The sequence below is a fragment of the Glarea lozoyensis genome, assembly GCF_000409485.1.
Source record: "Glarea lozoyensis ATCC 20868 chromosome Unknown GLAREA2, whole genome shotgun sequence".
NCBI classification, from domain to species: Eukaryota; Fungi; Ascomycota; class Leotiomycetes; order Helotiales; family Helotiaceae; genus Glarea; species Glarea lozoyensis.
In genome coordinates, this window is record NW_007360994.1 from 613,581 (window position 1) to 630,487 (window position 16,907).

The 16,907-nt window shown below is 48.1% G+C and overlaps 2 protein-coding genes across 2 annotated transcripts; both read right to left on the minus strand.

Annotated features, from left to right (window-relative positions):
- Positions 1-114: 114 nt before the first annotated feature.
- GLAREA_03533 (PRTase-like protein) lies at positions 115-1,283 on the minus strand (the record flags this gene model as incomplete). The annotated part of the gene is made up of 4 exons (XM_008083786.1): positions 115-544; positions 602-974; positions 1,054-1,145; positions 1,213-1,283. 4 exons carry the CDS (start codon positions 1,281-1,283, stop codon positions 115-117), a joined length of 966 nt encoding a protein of 321 aa, XP_008081977.1.
- Positions 1,284-2,136: 853 nt separating this feature from the next.
- On the minus strand, positions 2,137-14,951 carry GLAREA_03534 (Hect, E3 ligase catalytic; the record flags this gene model as incomplete). Its single annotated transcript, XM_008083787.1, has 7 exons — positions 2,137-2,231; positions 2,279-2,623; positions 2,679-6,869; positions 6,916-7,491; positions 7,540-10,821; positions 10,871-14,855; positions 14,904-14,951. 7 exons carry the CDS (start codon positions 14,949-14,951, stop codon positions 2,137-2,139), a joined length of 12,522 nt encoding a protein of 4,173 aa, XP_008081978.1.
- Between the last annotated feature and the right edge of the window lie 1,956 nt (positions 14,952-16,907).

Sequence of the window (16,907 nt, forward strand, 5' to 3'; positions counted from 1 at the left end):
CAAACACCATTTTTACGATAGAGATCCCTGTCAAAATCCCCGAATCGACTCCCTCTGATTCCAAACCATGTAAAAGGGCATCTGCGTTTCAAAACCCCCCATATTTGCATGTACCTACTCACTAGGAGCATGAGTGAACAAGAAACTAACACTTTCTCCATTATGCGTCCGTCGAATCGCTTCCGCGAGTGTAGGACTGATATCCATCACACGTATCTTCTCACATGTCTCAATCTTATCGCCCAAGGGAACCGTATTGGTGACTACTACTTTCGATAACCTGCTTTTGTTCAGAGTTTCGATGGCGTTTCCACTGAGAATACCGTGAGTTACTATTGCGACAACCTCTCGTGCTTTGTGATTCATAACGGTTTCGGCGGCTTTTGCGAGGGTGCCGCAGGTGTCTGCCATGTCGTCTACAAGAATAGCAATCTTATTTTCAACATCACCAACCAAAACCATACGGGAAACTTCATTCGGGCGAGCGCGTTCCTTGTGGATAAGCGCAAATCCAAGATCGAGGCGGTCGGCGATGGATGTTGCTCTGTATCTCAGTCAATTGCTGTTCTGCACCTGGACAAGATAGTGGAAAGATTCAAACCTTTTAGCACCTCCAGCATCCGGCGAAACAACAACACAATCCCTAACATTGAGATTTGATCGAATCCACCTCAACGTACTGGGTTCCGCATAAAGATTATCCACCGGCACGTTGAAAAAGCCCTGAATCTGACTCGCATGCAAATCCATCGTGATAACATGATTACAGCCAGCCGTCTGGAGCATATTCGCGATAAGCTTCGCCGAGATGGGAGCGCGAGATTTGTCTTTCTTGTCTTGTCGTGCGTATGGGAAGTTGGGGATGACGGCAGTGATGCGTCGGGCGGAAGCGGTCTTGCAGGCGTTGATCATGATCAGTAACTCCATGAGTCCATCGTTTATGTCGCCCGGGGCGGTGGATTGGAGAATGAAGACTGGCAAGGACGTTAGTACGTAGGATACATAGCATGATGCACCGTCTCCTGGTTGCTACTAAAAGGAAAGGCAACGAACCATCTTCATCGCGGACACTCTCTCCAACAGTAACACTGGTCTCCTGATTTGAGTAGTTGAGACTCATCGTCTTTGCAAGATTAATGCCCAATCTGCAGCCGTTGGTCAGCCAAGCTCCCCATATTACCATTCAAAGCTTTATCAAGCTGGCCAACGCACCTGTCAGCAACTTGCTTTGCAAGCTGCGGATGGCTATTGCCAGTAAGCAACTTGATTGAATTGGTTGCCATTGTGTCGGTTTGCAAAAGCTATAACTCGGGGTGGTCTCGTTTGTGAAGCTGCCGCAGAGCGATTGGAAGGTCGTGGGGTTGAGAAGATAGGGCTCGAAGGTGGGAATTGGGAGAGAATGTCCAATGAAACTTTCTTATGCAATTTCCATGGTCTGACGTGGACGTAGCAGATGTGACAGTCGAGTGACTTAATTGATTGACATCAGGTAAGAGGTTCTTTGAACAGAACTGGAAGGCTGCACACTCATGCATCGAAAAATATTTAGCGGGGCACTTTTCACAAGCTTGCGCTGGACGCTATGACGCATTTGGAATGGTGGCATGTGGGGTAATGCATCATTAAACCACGTGTTCCTGCTTCTTACCTTCATCACCATACTGTAACCAAACATCGATTTGTTTTAATTCACACTCGAAGATCTATAGCATAGGACAATCTATTACAAGTGGACATAGTAGTCACTGTTTTCTAAAACAACAGCTAAATATCTATTGTACAACGCGATCATCCTCAAAAAAGTCGATCTTCTCGCACTTCCATCCACCTCCAGTCTTGTAACATGAGAACCCAGCGAACGACCTGCACTTCGTCGCGAGTCCCAAAGAAAGCACTAGAAGAAGTGTGGAAAGTACCAAATCTACCTGTTCTCCGACGGCACGACATATAAATGACGATGCCTTGCAATGGCATCCGTTCCTTATGAACAATTAACAGCCGAGGGTACTGCTTCATAATAACACCTTCTGGCAAATACATTTCGTAAAAGAGAAGAACTCTCTGCAGACGCCGTCCATGCTGACCAAGCCCGCAATGCATCAAGTCGTTAGAAAATATGGGATATAATTATTAGCATTACGCAAATCCGAAGTACTCACTACCTGCTGTGATGGCAGTGAGCACCTGTTGGCGGAGGGTTTCATAGCTTTCGTATTCGGGAAGGTCAAGTTCTAAGGATATTAGTATTTGTCACTACATCTTGGCAAACATAACTTACGATTGAAGCAAGTATGCGAACTTGGAAGCCTATCCTTGTTTCCATAGTCACGATGAATGTTGAATCGACTGAAGCCGTTCATTCCCTCCAGCTCCTTGAAACCGTTGAGAGGGACTTTGCTTGTTCCGGTGACGAATTGGAGGAGCTTGGCGCGCTCTTCCTTGTCATAAGATCGGATTGCTCGCCAGAACCACTGGATTTGTGGAGAGGATGCGGAATAATTATGATACTCAGTATTGCTCTTCCAGTCGTCGACATCGATCTCGGGTAGACCAGAGATAAGAAGCTCAAGCTCTTGCTCGTTGAAAATCGCAATGAGCTCTGCAGGAATGATATCGTGGAATCCTATGAACGTGTTAATAACGATCAAATGTAGACAAAAGTATTTTTTGTAGCTTACCTTTCAAGAATTCATCAAGCTGCTCCTTGACAGAGCCAGTAAGTCTCCATTCCACCATGAGGCGGACATACTCGTGCTTGTTCTCTTCTGTGACAGGGATGTTGCGACCATTCTCGATAAAGTCAATAGTCTCGACAACACCAAATTTATCATTATCAACAGAAAAGGTTTCAGTGATAATATCCGTAATATCGTTCTCAAGCATCCAGACCAGAGACTTGTAGTAGTCTGGGTCAAGAGATTCCATGTCCTTGACGGAGACAGGCTTACCCAGGATTCGCTTGTATACAGCACGGCTGAAATGGCAGTCGAGAACACGACCTTCATAAAGAGCCTTGCCGATAATGCGTCCAATGAATTTGAAAAACATGAGATGCTCTTCGTTAATACTACTCAATTGGTTAGGATGGAAAGTTGTTCGGTCCGATGAGACTGGAATAAAGAGTGCGTATCCAGGATCAAACATTTGTCGCGAGAGGACTTGGAACCATTCTCGAGTGACACCACCGGCATCAACACCCTCTTCGCCATGGAATCGAATGCTGAGTTTTCCATACTTCATCTGATCGCCCGTCTGGAAGTAAAGTGACTTGAAGGAATCATGGAACACTTGGTCACGACGAACAGATAGTTGAAGTGTTGGGAATGATTGACGGCTGAGCGACTTCGTGTGTACGCTTCTGTTGAAGTAGTTTCGCTTGTTGTCGAACTCTAATACCTTTGGATTCTTGACCAACAATGAGAATGTTCCAGACATGAGTTTGGGTGTGTGCCGAACGAGATCGTTGAGAATCTTGCGATGTTCCTCCGTGAAAGTGAAAAACAAGCTCTCCATGCGGGATTCAGGAGGTGGGCTTGTTAACATCATCTCCTTGCCGGCTTGGGTGCGAGATGTAGTATCTTTGAGGGTGGTATTCTTACAAACAACCATAAGGGCCTCGATAAGAGGAAGCAATATAGTTGCAACATTGAGAAGATGTTCGCGTTGACGGATTGCTTGTAGACATTCACTCAGCTTCTCCCACATTGGCCCAAAAGTTGAATTTTCATAGAGCGAAGACAGCAAGTCTTGCTTTTCTGACAGTTGCGAGGATTCGCCTTCCACATCGTCGGCATCTTCCTTCTTGTCGCGTTTTGGGTCGAAGAGGTGGTCCAGGGCAGTGAGAACGCGAAGTAACTTATTTTGATCGGATCCACCAGGAGAAAATTTAGCCAGTGCAACACCTTGAATCTCGGTTCCAGTCAAAGCTTTCTCGATTTGGGGAAGGAGGTTCTGAAGATCGTCCAGAATGATTTCTCCAAGTCCCTGCGCCTTTGAGATGAGCTCACGACCGAAGACCGCTTTTGCACCGGGAATGGCAGAGAGATTCTTAATAGTTGACAACGTCTCACGGAATGTCTTGGAGCTACATTCGCGTGCTACAAAGATATTAATGACCAACTTGAGGTTGTGCTCTGGAATAACAGGCGGGACCATAGTGCGCTGCTTCTTCTCTGGCTCTTTAGCAACATCTTTCGCTTCACTGGAAGAAGCATCGGCGCCAGCAGTGGTCGTAGGCGCGTCAGCTTCGGCAGTCGTGGCGGCTGGAGTTTGTGTCTCCGTGTTTGAATTATCGGAAGCCTCAGGAATCGAAACATCTACTGGTTGAGCACTTGGTGTTTGTGCACCTTCAACGGGCTCATTGGTCTCCGTAGGGGCGACGGGCTCAGTAACAAGCGGGGGCACTTCTGCTGCTGCTTTAGCATCTTCCGAAGCCTCCTTTTGCTTACGCTGTAAAGCTTGAAGAGGTGATGTTGTCATGTTGAGAAGTGTGGACAAAGACTCCATAACGGTAGAGCTGTCCATGATGAGTTGTCGATCCAAGAGACTCAAAAGCGAATTCAGTGGGTATTTTGCAGCTTTGTTATCTTTTCCTTTTCCCTTTCTGCTAATGCTACGTTTAAGACCAGTGCCTGGCTCATGCTCTGTGAGGAAAAACGCAGGAATGTGTAGGTTGACCTGGATCAAGTAGACCAGAGTGGTCAAACATTGCTGGACAACCATGAGCGGCGAGGCATCAAAGTTTGCTGGGAGAACAGAAGACACGCTCGTCCCAGTCAGAGTTCTTTTGAAGGGCTGTGGTGTTTTAGGGTCCTTGTCCTTTGACTGTTTAGCTCTCAAGGTTAATTGAGCAAAACTCCTCTCCACAGCCGTCATGTCGAAGCTTCCATCTTGAAGGATATGGAGTATTGTACTGAGAACCTCGTTCCGGTTTTGGCGATTGTTAGATATGTTCTGAAGAACAGAGTTCAGGGTACTACGGAGGCTCCCTTGTTGGAATATGAACATAAGCCGTAGCAATGTAGCAATACCTGACTTATCAAGCATCTGCACCGTGGCCTTCCGTACCGGTCTCTGGATATCTACCTCTTGTCCAGTAGCAGGCTGATGGGTTCGTCGATTAAAATGAGTGTGATGGGCCCTTTGACTTGGCAAGTCACGTTGTGCTTGACGAGCCTGATTTGCCATCTCATTTGGTAGAAGGGCTAGAATTTCGTCATCTTGTTCCATCAGTACCTGATTTCTCAGGGCCGGTGGCAGCGTTGCGAGAATGCTAGCGGGATCCATGTCTGGGGTTGGCCCTCCTGCAGCAGCGTTCTGTCTGTTTCGTTCTTCGCGCTCACGGCGTCGACGGTCTTGTCGTTCTTGCTGAATAATCTCCTCTCTGATATCATCTGGCAAGGCGTCTAAGAATTCTTGGTCAATCTCAGACGGCTGGGCTCCTGTTGCAGCAGCCTGTGATCGCCGTTCAGCAACCGCAGACATGATCACTTCTTCACGGATTTCTTCGGGTAGCTCCGCTAAGAATTCTGCATCAATGCCGAGATCAGTGATATCAAATGGGTTACCTCGAATAATGGTGGTAATCCGTGGTCGATCTGCAGCAGCTGTGTCTTCACCAGGTTGATCACCAGTTGCTTCGGCGGTCGCTTGTTCAACCTCGACACCATCCATAGCGTCTGTGTCTGGAGCTGGGTCTTCGGCCGGCTCAACTTCTGGGCCGCGTGCTGCACGAGCTTCGGCTTCTTCTCTCTCAGCAGTCTCACGCTCCTCCGCCAGTTTCTTTTCTTGCTCGGCTTTCTCCTCGGCTTCCTTAGCCTCACGTGCAATTCGTTCTTCCTCTGCTTTCTTTTCCGTTTCTTCTTTCAGCTTTCGATCGAACTCAGCCTTGGCAGCCTTCTGGACCTTGTCAGCTTCTATGGCAGGGGGAATTAGTACCGCATGAATGGCATTGACAAGATCGTTTGCCTTTTCCAGATGTAGTGATCCGAATAACATTTTGGCTTCCTCTAACCATCTGGTATTGGTGGTCTGGGCTGTGAATGAAGCAGCATTGCTAGGCTCGCTTGGCTCGCGGCGTCCATTAAGAGCCGCTCTCACGCCGCCGGGTCCACCAATTGGGGGCATACCGAACATGGCTTGAAAGTCTCTGGGAAATTCTCCGTCTGGGCCAGTTGTGATATGGAACTGTATGGCTTGGCCATTGCGGTTAATACCTGGATGATTTGTTAAAGCTCTGATCACTTGTTGGAGGTGGAAGGCTTCTGCTTCCTCACCGAAGGGGCGGGTACCAATTCCTAGATCTACCAAATCTTGTGGCATTGCAGCTCCTCCCATAGCCTGGATGAAACGTCCAAGATTGCTGTGACGTGATGAAACCTCTCTATTGGTTGCTGAAGCTCGCTGGAGAAGGGGATTCGTCCCGTCGTCGCCACCGGCCCGAGGTGGAGCGGCTCCAGGCCGACCTTGGGTGCGACTAAATGGCCGGAATTCTGGTACTGTTGTAGAATTAGTTCTGAAATTTTCTGTCTCATTGTTGACTGCTGCCGCGCGTGCCATCGCCTCTTGTTGAGATATGATGAGCTCCGCCTCGGAGTGTGGTGATAAAATAATTGACATACCACCCAGTGGGTCGCGAGGGTTTCCAGGAAAGAAGGGCATGTTGGGAAAAGCTCTTGGCCGTTGCCGAGGAACGAAGACCATGGGTCTCTCCAGCTCTGCCTCAAACTGAAAACCAGCTCCGCCTGGCCCATCCACTTCGACTTCACGCATCAGCTCGAGTACAGAAAAGCACTGTTTAGACTCACTTGTAAAGCCTTGGTCAAATACCATTTCGTCGTCATCCATATCCTCGTCTTCTTCTTCATCATCTGAGCTTTGCATTAGCAAGATTCAAAAAGACCTGCAAGCACTTACCTTCTTCATCACCTTCCTCTCCATATTCTGCCGTAATATGTTCATCATCTTCCTCGGCCGGATCGATACCTTCAGCTTCCATTTGCTCCTCCATGCGTTCCATGATTTCAACAGCATCTTCTCCGCCAAGAGCACGAACGATATGTCCCAGTTGCCCTGAAGCTCTTTGCATGTCCTCAATAACTTGTCTATCGTGCTCATCGTGTTCAGCAGCATGAGCTTCATAGTCTTCCTCAGCATCATTGTCATCTTCATTGTCACTTTCCCAATCGTCCATATCGTCGGCGTCAATTTCCTCGCCGTCTTCGAGTTCGTCGAGAATTTCGGCGCGGGCCTCTTCATCTTCTGAGTCTTCCTCGTCCTCATCGCTAGAGCCCTCGTCATCATCCTCATCGTCCTCGTCATCCTCGTCCTCCATGATGACTTCAACGGCGACATTATCACCAGAGAGGCCTTCAATCGGACCCATGCCCTCAATCTCTTCATCTTCATCGCTGATGTTGTCTTCAGCATCTATTTCTTCTTCCTCGTAATCCATTTCTTCATCATATTCGCCCTGGTACATCTCTTCATCGTCTGCTGTTGTTAGCGATAGTCGGGAAGCAATGCAAAGAATTTACTCACCGTCGTCATCCGAAGCAGAAGAAGAATCCTCATCTCTACCAGGCTCAAATATTCCCAAAGCAGAATTGCGGAACAGATCTGGAGTTTCTTCGCGGTCATCACCGTCAGAGACCGAAGTGGCGGACTCGATTTCATCTTCTTCGGTTTGACCTGAGGTATTTGTGACAAGACCAAGGTCGCTTAATAGTACCGCAGTGTTAGATAGTGTTTTGAGAGGACGGAGTATGTACTTGATGGCTCGCTTAGCGCCAGGGAAATTGAGGTCAATATCGGCAATTGAAGCCGTGAGTGCTGTGATGTAGCCCTTTTCAAACATAATGCGCTTAAGCTGCTTGTGGGACATGGCCGCCAAAGGGTTCTCTGCCGATCCGGCACTCTCTTTACCGCTCATAACGTGTGCCATCAGGTCGGAAAGAGCAAGCATACGGGCATATTTAACATCCAAGGTCTCGGTAGACGAGCTAGCTTCCTTGTAAGCTTTGAGAATATTTTCCAGGACGAATTTTCGGACAAAAAGCAAATCAGGCTCATCCTCAATATCCCACGGTTGTCGCTTGTTGTCAAGGATGTGCTCGCCAGTCTTGTTCAATAAAGCTACCAAAACAGAGTCCGCCCAACCAGACGTATGCACCTTTTTGCGCAGGACTGTGGTCTCTGCGTGATCCAAAGTACCGATTGGTATGAGATCGGAGAGTAGGTAATTGACAACACTCGATCGGGGCTTCGAGGGCGTCATGGCCTGAGGCGGAGCGCTACGCTTGAAGTTAATGAACTCAAGTTTTGTGCGGTTATAAGATGAAAGCAATTCCGTCAGGCACTGGAGTATGAAGCATCGATAGATGTAAATTGGATGTTCTTCCGGCTTGAATTCCTGCTTCCCTGAAGGCTTCGCGGATTTAGAGTCCTTGGCCGGGGTTTCGGCAACAGCTGAAGTACCGTCCATGGGGACATCTTCGTTGATAGATGAAGAAGTTGCAGGCTTATCGGCTACAGAAGTTGTAGCAGTAGGAGGGTCTTTGTCTTCAACATCCTTATAGTTGAGAAGTTCGCAAAGTAGGAAATGAATAACTCCATCTGGGTTCTCAAGCACTGGAAGTTTGTTCTCAGGAACAGATGGTTTCGCTACGTCCGGCATCTCACTGTCAACTGCCTCCGTGGAAGTCTTGACATCTTGAATTGATAGGTCCTCAGTTGCTTGCAGCGTGGGTGAGACACCATCTCCATTTGGATTATCGCTGGTATCAGAATTCGTCGCTTCCTTTAAGACAAGCGAGACGTGTCGACTCGGACCGGCGCCCGGGGTCTGCGAGAATTGCCATCTGTTATACTTGACCATTTCATTGGTAACGTCCACGAAAAGCTCCGGACTTCGAATTGCAGTATGAGCGAGTCCACGAAGGTAATTCGTCGTGTCGACAGCACGCTGCTGGCGAGCAGTTTCAAAAAAGGTTTTGATGTCAGCGCGCATGATTTGGCGAATTGTAGCCTCGTCCTCAATGATATGTCTGAGAATCAGCATGAGAGGTCCCTGGATCCGAGAACCGCTCGCTCCAGCGAGCTGCTTTGCCATAACAAAAAGTCTTTGGATGTTCTTCTTCTCGCCCATTGTCTGAGCAATTGACCTGTTGCGAGTAAGGATAACCAAAGTTCGAAGTACAGCAAGGGCTAACGACTCGTCTTTACCAATTCGAGGAAGAATATCGAGGATAGAATCGAGTAATTCCTTCCTCTGGTCTTGGGATATAGCTGGCTCATATGCCTCGAGCACAGGGCTCTCGATCTGCTCCGAATCCTCTTTTGGCATTGCCCATTTGGTCTTACGTGGCCGCGCATCCTCACTGAGTAGCATCTCAACGACGAGAAGAATCTGAGGTATCCAGGGAGATGGATCTTCCGAAGAATGGGTTGGCGACAGTCTGACGAAATTCAGAAGTCCAGACAAGTTTTCTTTCAAGTCATCGATGGTATCTGAATAAAACTCTTTGTCTCTCAACATGAGTGCCAGGAGATTGGCATACGCGGCTATTTTGCTACCGACTGTTCGCAAATCGTCTTCACCTGCAAAGGATGTCAAGGCAATTATAAGCGTCTCGCCGACATTTTTGCGCTGGGCAGATGGATCTTCAGAGGTCTTGACGACGATTGAGATTAGATCAGAGACTTCGAATGTGATATCACCATGGGCTCTGATGACGTCCAGACATTTATCAATCAAGTCCTTTCGGACGCTTTCTCTAATCTCGTTCAAATCATCAATCGTCACTTGAGCCACCTGGGATGCTTCCTCGCTGGCGGCAACATCCAGCTGTGAATTTGCAGTAGAATTGTCAGGCATTGGCGTGTCGGTCGTGCTTGCATCGTCGTGAGACGAATTGATTCTTTCCACGAGCTGGACATCAGCAGTCGCGGTCGACGCCTCGGCGCTCGTCGCCGATTGTGCAACACCATCACGTCCTTCACCAATTACACCCGGCATCTGTCGGTCTGTTTCAATGGATTGATCATCATTGCCAGGAGCTGCGGAGTCTGAGCTGGCGCCGGTAAGAGGTCGAGATGGAGTGGTATCTGATACAGGCTCGAGGTCGTCCTCAGGGATGGGGTTTCGCTTAGCCTCGCCATCAGTGATCTCTCGACAATAATCCACAGCACAAGATAGATTGTTATTGCAACGATACAAAGCCTCTACTGCAAGTTCTCTAGGAATTCCGCGTTGATCAATCATCGAGGCGACGTGGTCTTCGGCGACTTTAAAGAGCTTTCTTGTGGCTTTGACGGACGGTTGAGGTGGATCCGACCGTTTGCTAGCACCCGACTCCCCATCAGCGTTGGACACAGTACGGATAACTTCGATCAGCTTCTCTGAGATTTGACTCGAGCCCTTCTCAATAAGGTCGGATTGCCACAGGCGATACATCAAAGGCAAGACCTCCATACGAATCTCAACCAGAAATTGCGAAGGAGAGAAATGTTCAGATCTGATGCGATCTCTGTCATTGCGACTTGTCATAGCTGTGGTTTGTTGCGACTCGCCCAGTATCTTGCCACTGACAATCTGACTATACAAGGTGAGAATGTTTTTTGTTCCCGTGGTAGCTTGATCAAATTTCACCATCTGATCGGTGGTTTCCTCTAGATTATCAGCGTGCTTGTTAATATCACTGAAACGGATTTCGTCTGTGAAGATCTCGAGAAGCTTGTTGACAGCCTTGAGACCACCAGCTTCTTTGAATGCCTGCAGGACGATAGTAACAATCTGTACCGGTCGCTCGTTGTGTCGGGAGACTAAATTTTAAAATCAGCGTCGGCATTTGCAAGGGAGGGGGGAACCTACCGTCAATCAACATTTCCTTCAAGACACTCAGGACGCCATTCCAGTAGGAGAATTTATCTCTCGTTAACGGCGCTTCGGCAACTGACAATTCCTGGTATAAGCTATCCGCAAGGGCCTTTGCGATAGAGCTGTGGCTTTGCTTTTGGTAACCCTCAGGGCTACGCTTAATCACCAAGGCTTTGCCCAGTGTTTGAAAGAATGGAGACACAGTCCGCGACATCTTGCCAAGCAGATAATGAAGAATCTGAAAGTTCTTGAAGTACGGGCTATTCAGTTCAAATTTGGGAAGATCCGACGCTTTTGGTGTTTGCGCGTTGCTGGGAGAGTGGGAATCCGGCGATGCAATACTATTTCCATTTTGTGCTGGTGCTGCAGAATCACTGGCGTTATTTCCGACATTTGAGAGTTCAGGGCTCAAAGAAGGCGGTTCACCGTCACCAATTCCCCCAGCTGCTGGCTCACCAAAACCGCTGTCCTTGATTCTACCTGCATTTTTCCAGCTCTCGGGAACCCTCTTGACCAAAAGCATATCTTCGCGCAGTGACGCACCCAACAGCAATCCTAAAGATTCCACTAGACGTACGTAGTAATCTGCAACGTTTATCTGATTGAAGCTGGTGCTTGCGCTCCTGTGGTTAAAAGCGGTAGCATGAAAGCAAGCTTGAATGGTGCTAATCAGGGACTGAAGGTTGACAAAGGCTTTGGCAAAAGCTGTTCCCTGTGCAACAAACTCAGCTGGAGCAACCGTTCGAGCATCTCCATTGACGAACGCCGCAAAAAAAGCATTATCACCCTTGTGGATAGCAAATGGAGTGAGAACATCGGCAGCAACTTGAGCTCTACGAAGTAATGAGGGTATAGTCAGGTGTGGCTTGGGCTCTGCTACAAGAGCAATCGCGCTGTGCAGATTGCGACTCGCGGACCCTTCACCAAAGTCATAGCTAAGGCAAGGAGAATCGGCTAGATCCAAAAGATATTCGATGCCACCCTTGGAACAGAATTCAGATCGTACCGAGGAGTTAGAGAGCATTGCTAGAAGGAAGGTCGACACAGCAGAGATGTATGGAGTTAGTGAAGCGTTTGGCGTAATTTCCGCTGTTTGATCGATCTTCTCTGTCACAGCTGCCGTATCAACATCTTGCATGTCAACATCGTCATCACTTTGAATGGCCTTTCCTTTGCCCTTTGCGGTCTGGTTGGCTGGGTAAAGATCCCAATCAGCAATAACAGATTTCCCCGAAAAATCCGTCGTCCACAGCTTTGCACCAATCTTCTGGCGTTCAGCCTTCGTTTTGCACAAGTACCCCACTCGTGCGACCATGGTGAGAATCGCATTCATGATGCCAGTTTTGAGCGGCGGATGATGCCGCACCAGCTCATCAAAGGTGCCACCAAGGCTGGAAGGCAGATCTTTGTTAGTCTCCATGCATTTGACATGTTCGGGGCTTTCGAAGATTTCGAAAAAGGACTCGAGCGCACGAGAAGATTGGAACATTTTCATGCCAGCATTGTTCAAACAAATGGCACCGAAAGCTTGCGGAATGACATTAATCGTCTCGGAAGTGGGCAGAATCCCCTGAGCGAGTCGACCTTCACGGGGCTGCTGAAGCTTTGCTAGCGAAGGTCGCTGAGCAGGAAGAACAGGCTCATCATCGCTAGTGTCATCGTCATCGTCATCATCAGATTGCGCAGCGGGTGTGCTGGAGGTTACAGGTATCTCTGCATTGGTCGCAGAAGAATCTTCCGCTTTCTTGGTTTCGGATGGTGTGGGGATCTCTGTACAAGTCACAGCTTCCAAAAACCCCTTGCTGAGGCCGGCTTCGGCAATGATTGCAAAGCTCGTAGGCTCATTGTTGATGAAATCGTTCAAGATGCTAACGGAATTGGTCCACACAATGGAGCCGAAACAGGAGGAATTGCCAATTATTTCGCGAAGACTCGCAAGAAGCTGGGACGAATCGATGAGGTTACGAAGTAGGCGGTCATAATTTGCTCCATAGGCACCGGCGGCCGACATCATATGATGAATGAATTTAAAGAGCCACTTCAATGTCTGTTGCTGGTAAAAAGGGATTTCGTAATCCACAGTGACTGAGCGATACTCAGGTCGGATACCCCTTCCAGCACGCGCATTTTCAGCAGCCGCGTTGACCTCGAATACAATAAGGTTGGACACTGCGTCCAGGCCTTCTGCGTTGACAAGGGTCTGGAATGAATCACGAACGCTGTACATGATGTTGTCGAGAAATTGAATGATAGTGGGGTGGTACCGCTCTGCAACGTCCGTACGGAAACCCAATATCTCCACCAATATAGGAACAAGACCAGCGGCGACTAACTCACCCGCAATTCGAGGATTCATGGATAAGTTGTGAAGCAGTGAGAACACCGCGTCTCTCCACTCATCCTCTTCAATCACATGATCGCCCGGGCTATCAATCGCCATGCCAGCTACAGCTTTTCTTACCACGTAGAGAAGAACTCCATGGTTGATGTTGGTGTTCAGAGCGGAGCAGACATCTGTAAACTTGGTTTGATGGCTTGATAGGGCCTCGAGCGCGGAGAGAGCCAAAGTTTGGAGCGGTCTAGGTATCGCGATATCGCCATCGGCTGGGGGATGAATCATTTCCGCAAGTTGGTATGTGATCTGTAGTCTCCTTGGCTCGTCTGCGTCTTGCTTCAACACATTTTCGAGGAAAGCAGTCTCAGAATGAATGTATGCCAAATTAGTGATTGCCAAAAGACGAATGGACAGCATTTGACGGCGGGTCTCAAGAGAAGTTGTCAACGCAGATGCGACACGTAACTTGGATAAAAGCTCGTATCTAAGTTCGGGTGATAAGTCAGGCATGTACTCTTGGAGAAGAGTGTGCAAGTTGGAGGATTTTAATGTTGGATATGGAATCTCAATAACTTTAGCCGTAGATGCGTTCGTAGCTTCAGTGACTACATTTGGTGATCGACCGTTCGAAGGGGACTCGTCAGAAGCAGCTGGTCTACTCGCGCGCTGGCCATGAGGACCAAGGTTGGATGACCTCCGAATGGGTGTCGGGGTCACAGGAGCAGCAGGAGACGCGTTGCTTGGCGTGCGTTGAGTAGTGTTTGCTGCGTCGATATCCGGCACATGCTTAGGGTAATATGTGATTCTGACATCTCCCCATTGATCCCAACTAGGCTCTGCAGAGGAGGAAGAATTTCTGTTAGCACCATTCTTTTGAGAGGTCGGACTGCCACTGATCCCACTGCCTCCCTTGACCAGTGATACTAAGTCGTTAGCATAAACGGTCGATGCCGCAGACTTGGTGCTTGCGAGTGGGGTATGAAAGTACGCTTTTTCCTTTCCTTTTGTACTAGGCGTAGAGGGAGTACCTGGCTGAACTTGTTCTGTTGATGGAAGCCCGGTCTTGGCGAAAGGAGCGGCTAGTTGTAGCACTCTATCCAGGTTGATGTTATAATGATTGAATAGTAAGGCACTGCTGACGTGCCGTACGGGAATATGCATGCGTTTCAAGGCAGCTTGATATCTCTGTGCCAACTCTGATCCTAAAAGAAGCGTACTCTGCAACAATGAAAGCGATGTGGTATTCAACAAGCTGTTGAGATGATAGCTACTTTGGTAGATACTACGATTGCCGCAATTTTGTAAAAGCATGCGGGAAAAGTCGAGAATTGACTCTATGAGTTGGCGATCACCATCTTCGGCAAACCCAAGCAGTTCAGGATTGTCTTTGGAATCATCGCCTGCTTCGCCATTGTTTGACGCAAGAATCTGCCGCCCAAACTCTACTGTCTGCGGCCCCTCATCAAGCTTATACGTCTTGCAGAATCTCTCGAGTATAACATCAAATCTGTTCAGAAGGGAAATCCAATGATACAAATCGCCACGGGGGAAGGGCCACCTGGTTGGGAAGGTCGAAAGATGCTGTGGCAGGAGAGGCAACGATGTCGAACATGCAGTTGTGCGAAACTCTTTGATATATGGGGACTGAGGGCATTAGTTAGTGATCGTTTACAAAGTACGGAACGAACTCACCATAGTCTCCAGGTGTTTCGCCTGCATGGTCTTTGTAATTCGGACCATGATGAATGCGGGAGCGGCGAACCCGCTATCTTGCTGATTTAAGACCCCTCCACTACCTCACCGTCAATCCCGGCTGGCGACACCTTGTTTGTTTCTTTGGGAGCGTCCCCACGAGGGCGACTCCAGCGATGGCAGAACAGCTAGGTTCGTTTGCAGAGAGCAGGCAGCTGCTGGCAGATGAGCTTTCCGCGAGGCTATCAAAGCTCGAACTTGGTATTCGCCTAGTACGAAGGCGGCGGCGGAGCACACTCAGAGTGCGAGAGAGGATTGCTCGGGAGACGCAAGTATTGTGCTAAAATCGCGTGCGGTACGGTGGAAGTTATTTCGAAGAAGGGCCGTGATGGTGGAATCGTGATGAATCGAAAAGAGCGTGTGAAGAGGAACGGTGCAGGCGCCTCTCAGATCTCAGATCGTCCAAAGTTTTCCTATCCGAAGCTCGAATACGATGCCAGGATTCGACTGGGTAAGTGCGTAGAATGTTGATGGAAAATCGTTGATGGTGGATGGCGGGGAAGATGGAGGTTGAAGGTTGCGAGCTCAGGAAACTTTCGAGTTCGCGAGGTTTTGGCCTGGGACGCGCTTAATATTCGGGACGGGATGCTGCAGTACGTCAGACCTTGGCTTCTCGATTCACTTTCAACGGTCGACCGAAATGCTATATTTCGGATTGGATACCGGTAAGTACTGATATTGAGATTCAGTAACACTGCTTACAGCTTTTTGGTTGCATATAATGAACTAACAAGAAATCTTTTGATGGTTTGAGTCCCCGCTATTTGTAACTTGCAAGTTGTAAAGTGACAAGAAGTTTTTCTTCGCAGTATGTAACGAGAGCAAAATACTCGCAAATCCGCTTGATCTGTTTCAATAATGTTTTTCTTATTGTGTAGATAAAAAGGTGAGTTAAACCGCAAAGCTAGTTATATTGCCATTTATAGACCCAGGACATGCAGACTCGAAGAATGACATCCCAACTATAGCTCATTTGTCTGATCTCATCAAGACAACATAAACACTCGGCTCTTTCTTTCTAATAACGTCTAATTTCGCCTTTGGTGAATCATTTACCGTTTTGTCATCTTAAGATCAATTTATTCAAGTCAACTTCACCGCCTACAGGTTCGTCTGGGGAACGCAACAAATCCAGCCTCGTCGACAAGGCTGAGTCACGTGTACAAATACTGATCTGTTACAGAATCCCGCGATTCAAGCTCGGCATCTTTAGTCAGATGAGGATAGCAACCGCGTGTCGTATTGAAAAAAGATGTTCAAGCTGGATTTTGACCGTTTCAAACGCATGAAAACTAATCATGTAGGTCCTTAACACATCTTGATTGTGGATAAAAAAAGAACTACCAAAATAATGATATTTTGGAGGATGGACGAGCATTTACGTGTTTCTCGCTCTCTATCTGATGCTGAGCCACTCACCGATAGCCTGTGATAGGGCTGAGCTCATTGGTAGGATTGAATCACTTCATAGGAATATCTGTCTTGTGAATAAAGTTCCTGTGAGGGCTATACTTGTCATCTTTTTCAACAGAATTGCTCTTCATCTTCATTTACCAATTCTCCTACACTCTTCTTCGCTATTGAATCAAACCTTACTCGTTCTCTAACTACGGTACTACGGTACCTAAACTGCACCCCCTTAGAACGAGCGGCCCGCAACCGTGGTCTGCCCGGTGTGTCAAGCGACCCCCGACGAACAATTTATTGTCTCTCAAAGTCAACAACATCAACTCAACACCCCTTCGACGACTATACAACATCTGCCATTATCCGCCATCGCAACTTTCCACTCACGTACAATTACCATTTCTTCTACAAGTTCGACAGACTCATATCTTTCGAGAATCATCACATCCTCGCACGAACCTCGTGGACGACACTGGTCGCCTGGCCGCAACACCCCTTTGATGGAGTCAGGGTGCTGCTAAGGATCTCTACTCCCTC